This window comes from Sorex araneus, chromosome 6 (genome assembly GCF_027595985.1).
Source record: "Sorex araneus isolate mSorAra2 chromosome 6, mSorAra2.pri, whole genome shotgun sequence".
In the NCBI taxonomy this organism is placed as follows: Eukaryota; Metazoa; Chordata; class Mammalia; order Eulipotyphla; family Soricidae; genus Sorex; species Sorex araneus.
In genome coordinates, this window is record NC_073307.1 from 105,478,077 (window position 1) to 105,494,803 (window position 16,727).

The 16,727-nt window shown below is 43.6% G+C and overlaps 1 protein-coding gene across 1 annotated transcript in view; it reads left to right on the forward strand.

The window, feature by feature from the left end:
- Positions 1–16,727, forward strand: part of LOC101540441 (tripartite motif-containing protein 6) — a 51,408-nt gene that overhangs the window by 17,674 nt on the left and 17,007 nt on the right. Inside the window, exons 7-8 of the mRNA XM_055143646.1 lie at positions 14,591–14,605; positions 16,281–16,299. Coding sequence (XP_054999621.1) covers positions 14,591–14,605; positions 16,281–16,299 — 34 coding nt within the window. The remainder of the gene's footprint in view (positions 1–14,590; positions 14,606–16,280; positions 16,300–16,727) is intronic.

Sequence of the window (16,727 nt, forward strand, 5' to 3'; positions counted from 1 at the left end):
GGCGGTAGCAACCACGTGGTAAGAGCCACCCTCTAAGACCCCTCAACCAGGAGGTAGGACTTTCTTTAGTGACGTAGCCTGTAGGTGGTGGTGGGGTGGGGGGCCGTTCCCGGCGCGCCTTCCACCCAGAGATGAACCGGAGCCGCGGCACGAGAAGCAGACCCTCTGCGCCTATAGACTGTGATCCTGAGGTCTCCTAACCCATTTTGGCACTAGAGCGGATTCTTGCAGCCATCCATTTTGACTGTGAACTGAGCTAAAATATTAGAAACCCAAAATCGCATCGCGGCCGCGCGGATTCAAAGTCTTCACTCTTAGCAATGAAGAGAAATTATTAGATGATGCCTATTCAGCAGGCCTGATTGTTGGGGAAAATTTCCAATCAATAATAGTGAGTTCTGTATGGAAATATGGAATGTACTCAAGGTATATAGAGAATAATGGTAATATCATTAGCTACTTAGATGGGGGGTGGGGTGGGAGGAGGGTGTATTGGGGTTCTTGGTGGTGGAACGGGTGCACTGGTGAAGAGATGGTGGTTTAATCAATATTTGACTGTGACTTAAACCTGAAAGCTTTGTATTTTTTTTTCTTTTTTTCACGGTGGTTCAATAAAATATTTCTTTAAAAAAATATTGCATGATGATGAAATTTATATTAAATGGTTAAGAGAGAATACTTAAAAGAGCTACTAAGAGTATCCTGCCCGCACAGCAGAGCCTGGCAAGCTCCCTGTGGTGTATTCGATATGCCAAAAACAGTAGCAATGATGAGTCTCATTCCCCTGACCCTGAAAGAGCTTACAATGTGGCACCATTGCGAAGGACGAGTAAAGAAAGGCAGCTAAAATCTCAGGGCTAGGACGAATGGAGATAGTACTGGCACCCGTTCCAGAAAATCCAACAAGGGAATGACAGTGATACAGTGATTAATGAAGCAGGAGCCGTTAAATTGTTTCACCCTTGGTGATATGATTATAGAGGGTAAAAAGTGACAATTGAGAACCTAGCTTTTAAAATCAGAATTTCATTATTATAGTGATGTTGCATTTTACTGGCCCTTACTAAAGAACTTTAATTGAAATCAATTTCTCCTCAGAAATGGCAGTATGAAGACTTACCTGATTAGAATATTGTGTGAATAAATTACAGAGTTGTGTTGGTGTCCGACCAGACCATGAAGAATGCTTAGATGTTGCCCTGCAAGCAGGAAGCAGAACCAGGACTCTATTTAAAAAAAAATAATAATTATTAGTGAATCACCATAGGGTAGTTACAGATTTACAAACTTTGTTTGTTTTCTTTTTGGGTCACACTCCTGGCTCTGCACTCAAGAATTACTCCTGGCAGTGCTCAGGGGACCATATGGGATGCTGAAAATCGAACCTGGGTGGGCCGCGTGCAAGGCAAAAGCCCTACCCACTGTGCTATCACTCCAGCCCCAAACTTTGTGCTTGTGTTTCAGTCATACAATGATAGAATACCCATCCCTCCACCAGTGCCCATTCTGCACCGCCAGTTTTCCCAGTATCCCTTCTCCCCCCCATCCTACCCCGCCTCTGTGTCAGGGCATTCCCTTTTGTTCTCTTTTTCCTTTTGGGTGTTGTAGTTTGCACTAGAGGCATTGAGTGGCCATTGTGTTCGATCTATATTCTACATTTGGTTCGCATCTCTCAACCCTAGCTGCTCCTCCAAATACCCTTTACTTGGTGTTCCCTTCTCTATCTGAGCTGCCTTTTCCCCAGGCATGTGAGGCCGGCTTCCAAGCCATAGAGTTAATTTCCTGGTTTTTATCTCTACTATTCTTGGGTGTTAGTCTCACATTCTATTACTTTATGTTCCACAGATGAGTGCAATCTTTCTATGTTTCTCCCTCTCTTTCTGACTCACTTCACTTAACATGATAATTTCATGTTGATCCAGTTATATGCAAATTTCATTACTTCATCTTTTCTAACAGCTGCATAGTATTCCACTGTATAGATGTACCAAAGTTTCTTTAACCAGTCATCTGTTCTTGGGCATTCGTTTTTTTTCCAGATTTTGGCTATTGTAAACAGTGCAGCAATGAACACACAAGTGCGGATGTCATTTCTACTATACTCTTTTGCCTCTCCTGGATATATTCCCAAAAGTGGTATAGCTGAGTCAAATGTGAGCTCAATTTCTAATTTTTTGAGAATTGTCCATACTGTTTTCCCAAAGGGCTAAACCAGTTGGCATTTCCACCAGCAGTGAAGGAGAGTCCCTTTCTCCCCACATCCGAACCGACACGGGTTGCTTTTGTTCTTTTAGATGTGGGTCAGTCTTTGTCGTGTAAGACGATATCTCATTGTTGTTTTAATCTGCATCTCCCTGATGATTAGTGATGAAGAGCATTTTTTCATGTGCCTTTTAGCCACTCGGATATCTTCTTTGAGAAAATTTCTGTTCATTTCATCACCCCATTTTCTGATGGGGTTGGATGTCTTCTTTTTGTAGAGTTCAACTAGTGCCTTTGTATATCCATGATATCAACCCCTTATCAGATGGGTATTGGGTAAGTATCTTTTCCCATTCTGTTGATTGTCTTTGTATTTTGGTCACTGTTTCTTTAGAGGTTGCAGAAGCTTCTTAGTTTAAGACAGTAAGATAGTCCCATTTGTTAACCTCAGTTTCCACTTGCTTGGCCAGTGGTGTGTCATCTTTGAAGATACTTTTAGCTCCAATGTCATGGAGAGTTTTGCCAACTTTGTCTTCAATGTATGTTACAGACTCTGGTCTGAAGTTGAGGTCTTTAATCCATTTTGATCTGATTTTTGTACATAGTGTTAGGTAGAGATCTGAGCCCATTTTTTTACACGTAGCTGTCCAGTTTTGCCAGCACCATTTAAAGAGGCTTTCCTTGCTCCACTTCACCTTTCTTATTCCCTTATCAAAGATTAGGTGATCATACATTTGAGGGTGTGTATTAAGGATATTCAACCCTGTTCCATTGAGGACCCCATTTTGAAATAAGTGGGCAAGCTGAAGCTTATGAGTCTGACTGATCTGGAAAGGTAAGTTAACATGCCCTCCTACATCTGCCTTGGTCATAAGTTGGTCCCCAACCAAATCATGAAGCTGAGTCCTTGGACCACTGCCCTGCAAGCAAGAAGCAGAACTAGGACTCCACATTGCACTAAGTGGGCGAACCTAAGTTTCAGAGTCTGATTGATATGGAAAAGGCAAAACTGGCCAGCAAATTCCTGCAGCACAAAGCAGCAGCTTCCCCTTCTCACATATCTCAGACCTAGCTAAGCTTTTAGATGTAAACATTCTCTCCTATGTATCTCAGACCCCAGGTGTGAGGAGGACATGAACTATGTTTTTCTTTCTGTAACTGACTATGTTTTCCGTTTCTGTAACTGACTATCTTTTCCCTTTCTGTAACTATGTTTTCTAACTGACCATGTTTTCTTCTGTAACTGACTATGTTTTCTAACTGACTGTTAATTTACATATTCTTCCTAAACTGTTGAATTTCATTGGTAATTCTTCCCACACTGTTGAATTTCATTGGACGTGATTATAATAAGCCAGCAAATAAAAGGAGGCTGAACTGGTCTGCTCTTGGTCGCAGAGCTCTGAGCGAGTCGTGTGATCCTCTGGGAGTATTAATTTCTCTCCAACGTTTGTGCAAAGGTCATACATTAACTCCTGGCAGCAGAAGAAAACAACCTTCCTGTTCATCACAGACCTCAGGTACAGAGGAGCTCCTGATTTATGGAGCCTACTCCCTGGACCATGTTTTTCTCCCTGGAAATTGTGTGGTAAACATGGCAAAACAATGTATACTTTGATGCATGCTCTTCCTAAACCTCCATGTTTCCTTATTTTGATTCTTTCTGCTCTGTTGAATTTCTTAAAGGTGTTTATGATAAAAGGAGACTGCAGAAGCTGCCCTGGGCCACTCAGCCTGAGCAAGCAGTGGCCCTTGTGCTTCTACATTCCTCTCCCGTGTCCTACCACAGCACGTCCGACTGACATAACACTTCTTGCAATACAGGTGAGCTAGAATTCTTTCTTTTTACTTTTTAAGTTTTTGATGAATTACCGTGAGGTCCAGTTATAGACTTACAAGCTTTAGTGCTTATATTTCAGTCATACAATAATCGAGTACCCATCCCTACACCAGTGCCCATTCTCTGCCACCAGTGTTCTCAGTATCCCTCTACCACCACCGCCCAATTTCCCTTCCCCTCCCTCCCTCTGTGGCAGGCACATTCCCTTTTATTCTTTCTCTAGAATTATTTCTAACTTCATTATATAGTTGTAATACATTTTATGATTTAAAAAAAAAATACCAAGTGGCTGGAGAGATAGCACAGCAGGTAGGGCGTTGGCCTTGCACGCAGGTTTGAATCCCAGCATCCCGTATGGTCCCCTGAGCACCGCCAGGAGTGACTCCTGAGTGCAAAGCCAGCAGTATCCCCTGTGCATCGCCGGGTGCAACCCCAAGAGCAAAAATGAATAAATAAATAAATAAATACCAGCTGCTGCTATTATGGTTTACACTTGCCATGGCAAACCTCAGAAAGTGACAGATACAAATGAGTCTGAGTAGCCCTAGACTCAGGGAAATCAGAACCCCCAAGCCCTCCCTCTTCTCTAAAGTATTTCACCCCTTATTAAGTTGCGGTATTCATAAACCTATATAACTAGAAATCTGTGTAGAATGGCACTACTGTCTCTGGAGTATGCCCATATTCTGGCTTTTTGATTGTGTAGTGTTACTTTTAGTAAGTTGCCTTACTTAGAAACAATGGTTGTATTCTAATTCTCAAATGTCTACTATTATCTAATAAGCTTTATCTTCTCGTTATTTCTTTGACTTCTGCTTTTCTGTGCAGGTCCCATAATCCTAGTCCCCAGATCAGAGCTGAACGACTTAACCCTGAGCAGTACTTCCTACAACAAAGGCATAATATGAGATTTACATCAACAGTTCAACAATTGTTTTTAATAATTGCTTTTCAAGGGATTTGATATACAGAATCAGTTTTACAAGGTAAGTTCTAAGACCTACTGCTTTCTACCTGTAACTGTATTACTGTAATTCTGTTGCTCATCGATTTGCTGAACAGGCATCAGTAATGTCTCCATTGTGAGATTTGTTACTGTTTTTTGGCATATTGAATACACCATGGGTAGCCTGCCAGGCGAGCTGTGCAGGTGAGCTACTCTCGGAGCCTGCTGGGCTTTCCAAAAGGGACAGAGGAGTTGAACCCGGGTGGTCGCATGCAAGGCAAACACCCCTACCCACTGTGCTACCGCTCCAGCTCAATGTGTAGTATTTGTTCTTGTCAGTTTAATGTCATATATAGGGGTCAAAAATTGAAAGTTTTCTCTTTTGTGGTCTTAAGGCAAGAATAACAACTTCTCCACTATCAGTAGAGTTACAGAATTCCTTTCCACAACATTTAGACAATATGAGAAAATCAAAGGATCCAAGTTAGAAAAGAAGCTAAACTATCAATATTGCCAATGAATAATAATAGAGACAGAATATCCTAAATACTCCACTAAAAATTCTTAGAAGCAGTAAATTAATACAGCAAAGTAGTGAACTATAAAATCAACATCAAAAATTGTGTTGCATTACTATGCAAATAGCAAATTAAAGTAAAACAAAATAGCAAACTAAAAGGGAAACTCGGTTTTTATTTTGTTTGGTGGCCACACCCAGCAATGCTCAAGAATTACTTATGGCTCTGCATTCAGGAATTACTCTTGATGGTGCTCGAGAGACCGTATAAGATGCTGGGGATTGAACCCAGGTCAGCTGTGTACAAGGCAAATGCCCTACTCACTGAACTATCACTCCTAACTGACAGAGATTATTTAAAAAAAAAAAAACCCATTTAAAATAGTGCACTGCATGTGATCCCCAAGAACTGCCTGGGGTGACTCTTCTAACACAGAGCCAGGAATTGCCCCTGAGCACCACCAGGTGTGGCTCCCACCCAAATGAAAGAAAGAAGGGAGGGAGGGAGGGAAGGAAGAAGGGAGGGAGGGAGGGAGGGAGGATCTGTATCTCTCACACCATAAGTAAAAGTTATTCCAAGTGGATTAATGATAACATCCATTGTGTAAAACATAAGCAGAGTTCTCCAAGATAGACTCCTGAGATAGACTCCTAAAGGCAGATATCTTTAATGATTTGACTCCATCAGAAAATATAATGAAAACAAAATAAGTAAAAACCAAAATAATGTACTATATCAAATTAAAGGGATTTGCATGGCTAAAGAAATTGGATAAGGGGCCAGAGAGATGGGCAAGATTCCTGTAGCCCATCTGGGGGGTTGATCCCAGGCATCCCACATGGTTCTACAAGCACTACCAGGAATGATCCCTGAGAGCAGAACTAGGAGTTACCCATGAGCATCAGTGGGTGTGACTCAAAAACCAGTGAAAATGAGAGAAAATGAAAAGACATTCTACTGGGTGGGAGAAAATATTTCCATGCAGCACATCAGACAAAGGGCTAATATATATGATATATAAAGTACTCAGTTAAATAACAAAAATCAATAACCTCATGAAAAATGCAAAAAAGAGATGAATAGACCCTTTCAGACTTTCAGGAAGAGGACAAATGGACAGCCAGTGACATGAAAAAGTGCTCATAATCTCATGATTAGGGAGATTAAAATCAAACATATCATCTCACACTAGTAAGAATAGCAAAGCATATAAAAAAGAAAGGAAGGAAGGAAGGGAAAGAAAGAAAGGGAAAAAAGAAGGAAGGACGGGAAGAGAAAAGCTTTCTGCCTACAGTTAATAATGTTGCTTTATGCATATAATATTCTTCATTGTAAAATGGAAAGTTTCATTTTCTTCATTGCTGACTAAAAAAAAAGGAAAGAAATCCTTGGTGCCTCTCCTAAGTACAATAATCCCTTATCCTATTGATATTAGGCTTGCCCTTACGGCTTGCTTTAATTACCATTTACCAAATGCAAAAAGAATTGCTGTGATTTAATTTGGAGCGCAAGTAGATTCCAAAGAGACTTTAAAGCACCAGATTGGGACTATGGAGAGAGCTCAAAGGGCTCTTTGAGTGCATGAGTGCATGCTCTGCATTCTAGAGACCTGGTTTGATCCCCAATACCTCATGGTTCTCTGAGCACTCTGGAGCACCCCCAGCACAAATCCAGCAGTACCCCTAGTACTCTAACATACACACACAGAGGAAAAGCAACAGGTAGTGCACCACAGTCTTCCATTTTTGGGGGATGAGTGGGGCACACTTGGTGGTGCTCAAGGCTTACTCCTGGCTCTTCACTCAGGGATCACTCCTGGTGGGGCTTGAGGACCATTTGAAGTGATGGGATTCTAACGCAGGTTAGCCATGTGAGTGGCAAACACTCGAAGTGTTCCTTCCTTCCTTCCTTCCTTCCTTCCTTCCTTCCTTCCTTCCTTCCTTCCTTCCTTCCTTCCTTCCTTCCTTCCTTCCTTCCTTCCTTCCTTCCTTCCTTCCTTCCTTCCTTCCTCTCTCCCTCCCTCCCTTACCTCCCTCCATTCCTCCTTCCTTTCTTTTCTTTCCCTCCCTCCCTCCCTCCATTCCTCCTTCCTTTCTTTTCTTTCCCTCCCTCCCTCCCTCCATTCCTCCTTCCTTTCTTTTCTTTCCCTCCCTCCCTCCCACCCTCCCTCCCTCTGTTTCTTCATTTTCTGTCTCCAAATACAGTCCTTTCTTCACAAGAGTATAAAACTTCTAAGTAGCTTCCATTTACCCAAAAAAGACCTGAAATGGAGTTCTGGAGTTTGTCTTATGATTCAGACTTGTATATTAGGACTTTCCATTTTATCACCTCTGAACCTCTGAGTGATGGTAGGTAGGCTGGTAGACAGGGACGGGCCCCAACTACAGTGGAATTCCTTGGGAATTAATAAAACCACTAACACTAAGGCTGCAAAAAGCTGACCTGGAGACACAAGAACTAAGGTCTGGTAAGACTTAGCCTGGTGCCAGCAGACCCAGAGGAGGCTGGACCTTCCTCGGAGAGAAGCTGCAGAAGGAACAAAAGCCAATGAAAGAAGTTTAAAAAAGGACCATCAAGCACTCCCAACTCTACCCCCTTGGCAACCATCCTAACAACAGATTATGTTAACCTAAGCAGAAGCCCTACTTGATGCAGTTTGGAAAAAACCCTGTAGAAGCCAACTTAAACAAAGGAAGGGCATGCTCCCCAAGCCCATGTGCTGCGTGTCTCCATGTGGCCAAGCACATGTGATGCCAGAGCACTTGTGCACTTGTGCTGCCAGCAGCATCTCCCTTCTTGAGATATTGAGATGTGGGATATAGTGGGGCTCTGTCTGCCTTTGAAGAAACCTGCATTCTCTCATTCTCTCTCTCTCTCTCTCTCTCTCTCTCTCTCTCTCTCTCTCTCTCTCTCTCTCTCTCTCTCTCTCTCTCTTCTCTCTCTCTCTCACCTACCTGCTTCCACCCTTCTTCAAAAAGCCTTCAAATAAAATTGTTTTTACTTGACTGCTTGTCTACTCCTAAAATTCTTTTCTGTGAGAGTACAAAGACCCGGAAGCCCTGGGTAAGGCCTAGGACTGACTTCCCTTTCCTGCAAAGAGCAATTCCTCACTCCAGCCTGAGTCTACGGCTCCCTGTGAAATCAGGGTGCAGGGATTCACTCTATTGCTGAGAGGACAATTAGATGTTTGGGTGGCTTGACCAGTGCTTAGTGGGGCTGTCAAGACTCATGGTCTGTGCTGAGAAGACGCTCATCGCAGACTTCCCAGCTGTCCCAGGGAGGCAGAGTTGGATCAGGAACAAAGCGGCTGTCTCTCTTCTCTCTGCTTCACACAAGTCACCCCGGGGCCCCACTGACTTCAGTAGTTACTCCACATTGAAGTCCTGGACCCTTAAGATTGTGCTGTGCCATTTTGAAGGAAGATGGGTTTCCATACTGGGCTGTGGAGATCTGGGTTCATTTGAGGGCATAAAGAAGTTTCCTTCTGCAGGTCATTCCGAGGACAATGAGCAGGCAGTGGGATCTAAAGGCATCAGTAAGTGGTGTCTACTGGTGTCTACGCCCTGGGAACTAGAGTTTTGTTATTTTAATAGAGACACATTATTTGTTCTCAGTTACATAGGTGACAGTGTTTATACATTCTGTCCCTGGATGATGATGGGGGTGGGGGTAATTGCTTCTGACTCCTACTTTCTCCTTGGTGTCCACAGCCACCTTGGCATTTTCTGTCATATCCATAGCAACTCTGCTGTGTCTCCCAGATTTATATACCTCTTAGAACAAATGTAGGTTATCTCAGGGAATCAAACCTTAGATTTATAGTAAAAAGTTAATATTAATTTGAGGGGGGTCACCCAAATGTTGAGAGGAGGCTCAGAGGCTCCTCTTGATATTTCTCAGCTAATGACAATGCTAGAGCCTGAGAAAGAAGAACTGTTTGTTACAGGCCCTCCGGTGTCTGGGGTTACCTGGCCACTAGAGTGGTGCTCAGGGACCTTCATGTCGTACCAGGCAAAGACCAGGGTCAGTCGCAGGCAAGCATGGGCCTTAAACTTTGTATGATCTAGCGTCTATTAATTTTATTTGTAACACGTTTAGTTTTCCTGATTTTTAACTATGTAATAAATGATCATTTTTGTGATGCTCAAGGAACCTCACCAGTGATGGTACAGCAGCATGATTTTTGATGATTAAACACAGGGCCTCACACATGCGAGGTTTGTGCTCCACTACTTGAGCTATATTTTTGGTCCCCGAATGGTAATTTTATTATTCACTACTTATTTAGAAAATATAATTAGCTTTTAATATTGTCCATGAGTCCTATGACCTTGCTCAACTTTAGTGCTACTAGTTTTTTATCTAGATTTAATTTGAATTCTATATTAATTGTCATGACCCCTACAAATAGAGACTTTTGTTTCCTGTACTCTAATACTTAGACTTTCATTCTTGTGGCAGGATCTACACAGGACCCAGCAATGAATATAATTGCTGAGTGTTGAGGTGGTTCTTTATATATTCTCAGTTGTAAAGAGTATTATGGGGGCTGGAGTGATAGCACAGCGGGTAGGGCGTTTGCTTGCACGCAGCCGACCCGGGTTCAAATCCCAGCATCCCATATGGTCCCCTGAGCACCGCCAGGAGTAATTCCTGAGTGCAGAGCCAGGAGTAATCCCTGTGGATCGCCGGGTGTGACCCAAAAAGAAAAAAAAAAGAGTATTATGCATTAGGTATGGTTCTAATTGTAGTCTTTTATTTTCATTTAGAAGGTTAATCGTTCTAATTTATTGTTATCATGTGTGGGTATTGGACTTTGAATATTGCTTTCTGCTTGAATGAACATATAAATTTTCCTTTTAGTTCTATTTAATTTAGCTACTTTTACAGATTTTTTTTTTGCTTTGTGGGTCACACCTGGCGATGCTCAGGGGTTCCTTCTGGCTCAGCATTCAGGAATTACCCTTGGAGGTGCTCAGGGGACCATATGGGATGCTGGGAATCGAACTTGGGTCAGTTGTGTGCAAGGCAAACACCCTACTCACTGTGCTGTCACTCTAGCCCCACTTTTACAGATTTTTTTTTATAATTACTGTTCTTCAGTAGTTTTGTTTTAATCCTTTAGAATGACTTTAAGTTATATATACATATATAGGTATATCTGTATTTATGTAGATCTATCTATCTATCTATCTATCTATCTATCTATCTATCTATCTATCTATATATCCAAGTTTCTGGAACCAAAGATTACCCTGTCCTTAGCGAGGAAGATGGGACTTACGCCCACATGGGACCAGGAAGTCACCAGGTTACATTCCAGGCTTCCTCACCATCAACCCCCCTACAGATAGCGGTAGCCACACCAAGCACACTGGTTCCATTGGACTTTGTTCCTTTCTCCCCTTTACCGGCGCAAGACAACTTCAAAGCCTCTTCAGTCTCTCCCAGGGTTTGGCTCTCCCACAGTCTCATGATAGATTCATGGAGTTCACCCCAGAGCACACTCCAATAAACTTCTCCTATTTCCTTCATTTTATTCATCTCTTTCTTGTCTGCATTAGATAGGGTTCCCAAATCAATCAATCAATCAATCTATCTATCTTATTGGTGCTTTTTGAACACCGTTTTTGCATTGGATAATTTTTGTATTGCATAGCACAGTGGGTAGGGTGATTGCCTTGCATGTGGCCGACCCGGGTTCGATTCCTTTGTCCCTCTCGGAGAGCCTGGCAAGGTACCGAGAGTATCCTGCCCGCATGGCAGGGCCTGGCAAGCTATCATGGTGTATTCGATATGCCAAAAACAGTAACAACAAGTCTCACAATGAAGACATTACTGGTGCCCCGTCGGAGCAAATCGATGAACAACGGGACTATAGTCCTACAGTGTACATAATTTTTACTTATCTACTATTGAGTACTCAATCTTTCTGTTTTTCCTCTTGTTTTCTTCTTTTGGCATTTTGGGTCACAACTGACAATGCTCAGGGGTTACTCTGAACTCTGCATTCATGAATTCCTCCAGGAGGTGCTTGGGGGGTCCATATGGGATGCCAGAGATTAAACTGGCGTCAGCTGCATGCAAGACAAATGCCCTACCTCCTGTACTACCGCTTCAGCCCCAAAACTTTCTTTATACTGTTGAGTTTCTCTTAAGTGAACCCTGGATTTTCTTGCTTGAGTGACCAGTTTTTTGTTTTAGCATTGAAAGAGGAAGCTTCAGTTTACACTTGCCAGCTACTGTGAGCAGTTCCATTTTTGACCGTTCCTTCTCTCATTTTTCACTTCCTATGAATTCCTGGACTCTATCCGATCAATAGGACTTATCAATTATCCAACATCAAATTCTGCCCCAGAGTTTAGGCGTACATGGAGGCTGAGATATTGAGAAATACTAAGGCAAATGCCCAGAAACGGATCCTTTGTGTCCTTAAGTTCTCTGTAACATTCTTCTCAATTGATGAGAAATGTAAAGAACCCCCCTTCTTTTTTTCATTAAAGGCCTTACACAACACCCTTGTCTTTAACCTCCCTGCATTCTCTGTAACACAAAGACCCAGTGGTCTATAAAACCCCCACAAAAAGAGCCATAGTTAATTTAGTCCACATGCGGAGCTACTTTTCCTCTCTCTTCTACTTTCCAGTAAACTTGTCTACTTTCTCATTCTGAGTGAGCAAAATTACTCAATATTTTCATTCTTGAAAATATTGAAGAACCTGGGAACCACTGGACAGAAGCCCCCCCCAATATCTCCCCCTTACCACTCCTGCATCACTATTAGCTACTTATACTACTTTAACATTTTAAATTGCTCATATTTACATAAAACTGCCCATAACAATTATTTTCTTATTTTAGTTTTATTGTGTTACAATTGAAGACATTATATATTAAATGTTCTTAGATGACATTCCCTAACAAATGCCATTCCATCCAGTTTCGTCTTCCCAACCCCCTTCTGAAAAGTGCCTTCATTTAGACCTGCGTGTCAGAATAACTGCTTTCCACACTCTGCAGGCCAGGTCGGTCACTGATCACCTAAAGTAATCTCAGACTGAATAGTCATTCCTTTTAACAAGGCCAAATAGGATAGGGACTGGAGATCAGAGACCAGGGGTGGAACTCTGGGCTGTGTGTGTTTACCCTGTATAGCTAAACCTATTACCCTAAGGAGGAGCCATCTGGCCTTTCATTAGTTCTCAGACTTTCTTCTCCTTCCTGTTTCCTGTAAGAATTTCACTTTCACTTTCCCTAGGTGGCTCTGGATCTTTTCTTTTAAGGAGGAGCCATCTGGCCTTTCATTGGTTCTTAGATTTTCTTCTTCCTGTTTCCTGTAAGAATTTTACCTTCATTGCCCCTAGGCTTCTCTGGGTCTTTGTTCTCTTTAGGTTCTGTTAAACCAAGTTAATCCTAACCAATTCTGCCTCTGGTGGCCTTTGCTTTTCTCCAAAGAACCAAAGCTTCTCTGTTGGGGTCAGAGGTAAGTTCAGTAGTTTGTAGAGTGCAGAATTTGGGAGACTTTTGACAAAAAATATTTTTCTTGGGTAGATCCACTGGAAAACTAAGCCCTGCCTGCAGGCTTTCTGCTGTTTGGACTGACTGGGGCTAGTCTAGGAACAGCAGGGGTGGGGGTGGGGGGGTGGAGGATAATGGCTGGATAGAAATGGGGTGCCGAGCCAAGAGAAGTAAACTTTGTAAACGCTAAGTTGGGGGCTGGAATGATAGTGCAGCAAGTTGGGGGCATGTCTTGCAGGTGGCAGACCTGGGTTCAAATTCCAGCACCACATATGGTTCCCTGAGACCTGTGATGTTGTTGGGCCCCACCATGGCTCATGTGAAGTGGGGAGGAGAAAGACTGTCACTTTCTTCTCATCCGCCTCTGCCACCTGGGTCCCAGGGTTACTGGGTTCTTGTCTCGCCTGGCAGCTACGAATTTCAGGAGTAGATGAGCAGGGAAGTTACACCGTTTTTATTTGGAGGTTTTGAAGGAAAGGAGAGAGAGAAAGTGGGAGAGAGTGGAGGGTTACCTGCTGAGGAGAGAACTCGGACTTCTCCAGGGCAGAGAGAGCCCCTACACGCATCCCAGCATTGGACAGGAAAGCATGAAAGTACACATGTCAAGAGAGGAGATGTGAGAGACGCGTGTGCTTAGGCACCGCATATGCTTGGCTACATGGGCACAAGCAGCACTTGGGCTCGGGCAGCCTATGGCCTTTTAGGGTTTCTCCAACCTTCCCCCACTTGGGGCTTCTACTTAGGTCAAAGTCCGTTGCTAAGGAGGTTGTCAAGGGGTAGAATTGGGTGTGGTGATGCTCTTCTTTGAAATTACTTTCCTGGCCTTTTGTTCCTGATGGAAATTCTGTCGGATGCGGGGGAGGGGGGTGCATTCCAGCCTCCTCAGGGTCTGTTACCAAGGCAGCGGTTCCCCTTGAGGTCAGGAAATTGCCATTGTCTTGGGAGGGAGCCTTCCCTATATGCCTGCCTGCCTACATCACTGCCAGGAGTGGTCTCTGAGTGCAGAGGCAGGAGTAAGCCCTGAGCACAGCTGGATGTGGCCCCACAAATGAAAAAGAACAAAACCAAAATTCTTTTAAGTGTAAAAAAAAAAAAAAGTTTTATTTCACAAAAGGATAGCGTTTCTTTTCTTTTCTTTTTTTTTTTTTTTTTTTGCTTTTTGGGTCACACCCAGCAATGCTCAGGGGTTCCTCCTGGCTCTGCACTCAGGAATTACTCCTGGCGGTGCTCAGGGGACCATATGGGATGCTGGGAACCTGGGCAGGCCGCATGCAATGCAAATGCCCTATCCACCGTGTTATCACTCCAGCCCCAGTATTTATTTCTTTAGGCTAATTAAACCGGATCTCCTTGCCCTTTCTATAACTTTTTGTGAGGTCTTGCAGAGAGTCAACGAGAGGAGATGAACAGAATTCAGCAGTAGTTTACTAAAAGCTCCACAGTGAAGTTTTGCAGGTGGAATTGGGGGACCAAGAAGTGGGCTCCTTTCCACTTGGTTTTCCTGAAGGTTATCAGATCCTGTATTATATGGTGCGCCCAGAAACTTGCCCCAGTGAAGTTTTCCAGCAGTTATGGGTAGTTGTGTCAACTCACTGCCTCAGCCTCCAGCCCAACCTTAGATTTTTAACTGTATCTTTGCAAAGATAGATTTCTCAGATTTTCAGCGGTAGAAGAAATTTCTTTCCCCCTAGCAATTGATTTTTTTTCTTTTTGGGTCACACCCAGCGATGCTCAGGGGTTACTCCTGGCTTTGCACTCAGGAATTGCTCCTGGCAGTGCTTGGGGGACCATATGGGATGCTGGGGATCGAACCCCGGTTGGCCACTTGCAAGGCAAACGCCCTACCCGCTGGCTGTACTATCGCTCCGGCCCCTCCCCCTAACAATTGAAAATGAGTAGATGAACCTTTTTTTTTTAATGCAGTAGCTTATCGACTAACATGTACAGGGTAATATTCCTGCATGACTCTGAGTTATGCTGCTTTGTCCTGTGTGTGCTTAGGAGACCGGAACCATACTGTCTGACAACTTGCAAGTTTCACAGCCTCTTCTCCACCGAGTTGCACACTGAAGTTGCTCTATTTAGTAGAAATACTAACTAACCCTGTCCATTCTTCTTTAGCCTTTCCTGTCACAGAAAAAACCTGTGAATAACCTCTTCCACTTCTGTTGATTAATTTTTTTCCACCAAGTTGCATTGCTCGCTAAAGATGGATTTCTGGTCCTCAAGAAACCTTTTGTCTGCAAGGTCACAAGAATAGGGGGAGGGGCTTCTAGCAAAAGAGCCTGAAGCTTTAGGGTGGGTGGGGGTACACTGGTTATGATGTCGGTGGGCCCCACGGGTGACTTACGTGAAGCGGGGAGGAGAAAAACGGTCACTTTCTCTCCAACCGCCTCAAACACCCGGGACGAGGGGTTACTGGGTTCTTGTCTCGCTCGCGGAAGAGAATTTCAGGAGTAGACAAGCAGTGAAGTAACAGATTTTATTCAGAGGTTTCTGAGGGAAGGAGGAAGGGATGAGTGGGAGAGAGAATAGTAAGAATAATGCACTCAAGAGAGAACGCGGGCTTCTCCAAGGGTGGAGAGAGCTCTACACACATCCTAGCACTAGACACGAAAGCATGAAAGTACACATCTCAAGGGGGGAGATGCGGGCGACACATGTGCTCGGGCGACACATGTGCTCGGGCACCACATGTGCCCGGCCACGTGGGCGCAAGAAGCACATGGGCTCAGGCAGCATATGCGCGCCCTTCCTTTGTTCAAGGTGTCTCTTATAGGGTTTCTTCAACCTGCCCCCACCCACATGGGGTTTCTTTCCAGGTAAAAGTTCGTTGTTAAGGTTACCAGGGAGGTTGGGAGTGGTGATGGCCTTCTTTGGGGAACCTCCTGGGGAGGGGCCCATTATCCTCAGGGTCTGCTGATGGTTTCTTCCGGGTCTTTTGTTTTCTTGAATCTGCACATCTTAAGAGTCTCCTTCCCAGAGACTCTGTTAAATCTCAATTTTCATTGCCAAGGGCCTTTTCCTATCTACCTGCCTACATCAGTTAGTGTGTTAGGACCACGCTTGGCTCTGTGCGAAGGGGGCACCCTTAGTGGTGCTCAGGCAGCTAGATGTGGTGGCAGGATTCAAACCTGGGTCAAGGTGTTACAATGTTCTCAGGTTCTTTGTTCAAGCAGTCAAGACAAAGTTGAAGATCAGAGATGAGATTGATGTCAATGTACTGTCGGTGGACCCCATGGGTGGCTCACGTGAGTGGGGAAGAGAGAAAGACGGTGAATTTCTCTCGACCCACCTCTGCCACCTGGGACCCAGGATTACTGGGTTCTTGGTTCAGTCGCAGAAAAGAATTTCAGGAGTAGACAAGCAGTGAAGTAAAACATTTTATTTGGAGGGTTTCTTGAAAGTGTGGGGGAGAGAGAGAGAGAGAGAATAGTAAGAATATTATTCTTACTATTTCTTGAAAGGGTTTCTTAATTTCTTACTATTAATTTCTTAATAGTAAGAATTTACTATTAATTTCTTACTATTTCTTGAAAGGGTTTCTTGAAAGTGTGGGAGAGAGAGAGAGAGAGAGAGAGAGAGAGAGAGAGAGAGAGAGGTTCAAGGGGGCTTTACAGCCTCTGCTCGAGTTGTCTTGATCTGGATTGTTCTGGAGTCTTCTCGGAGCTGAATCACTAAAGTTAATCAGATTAAAGGAGAG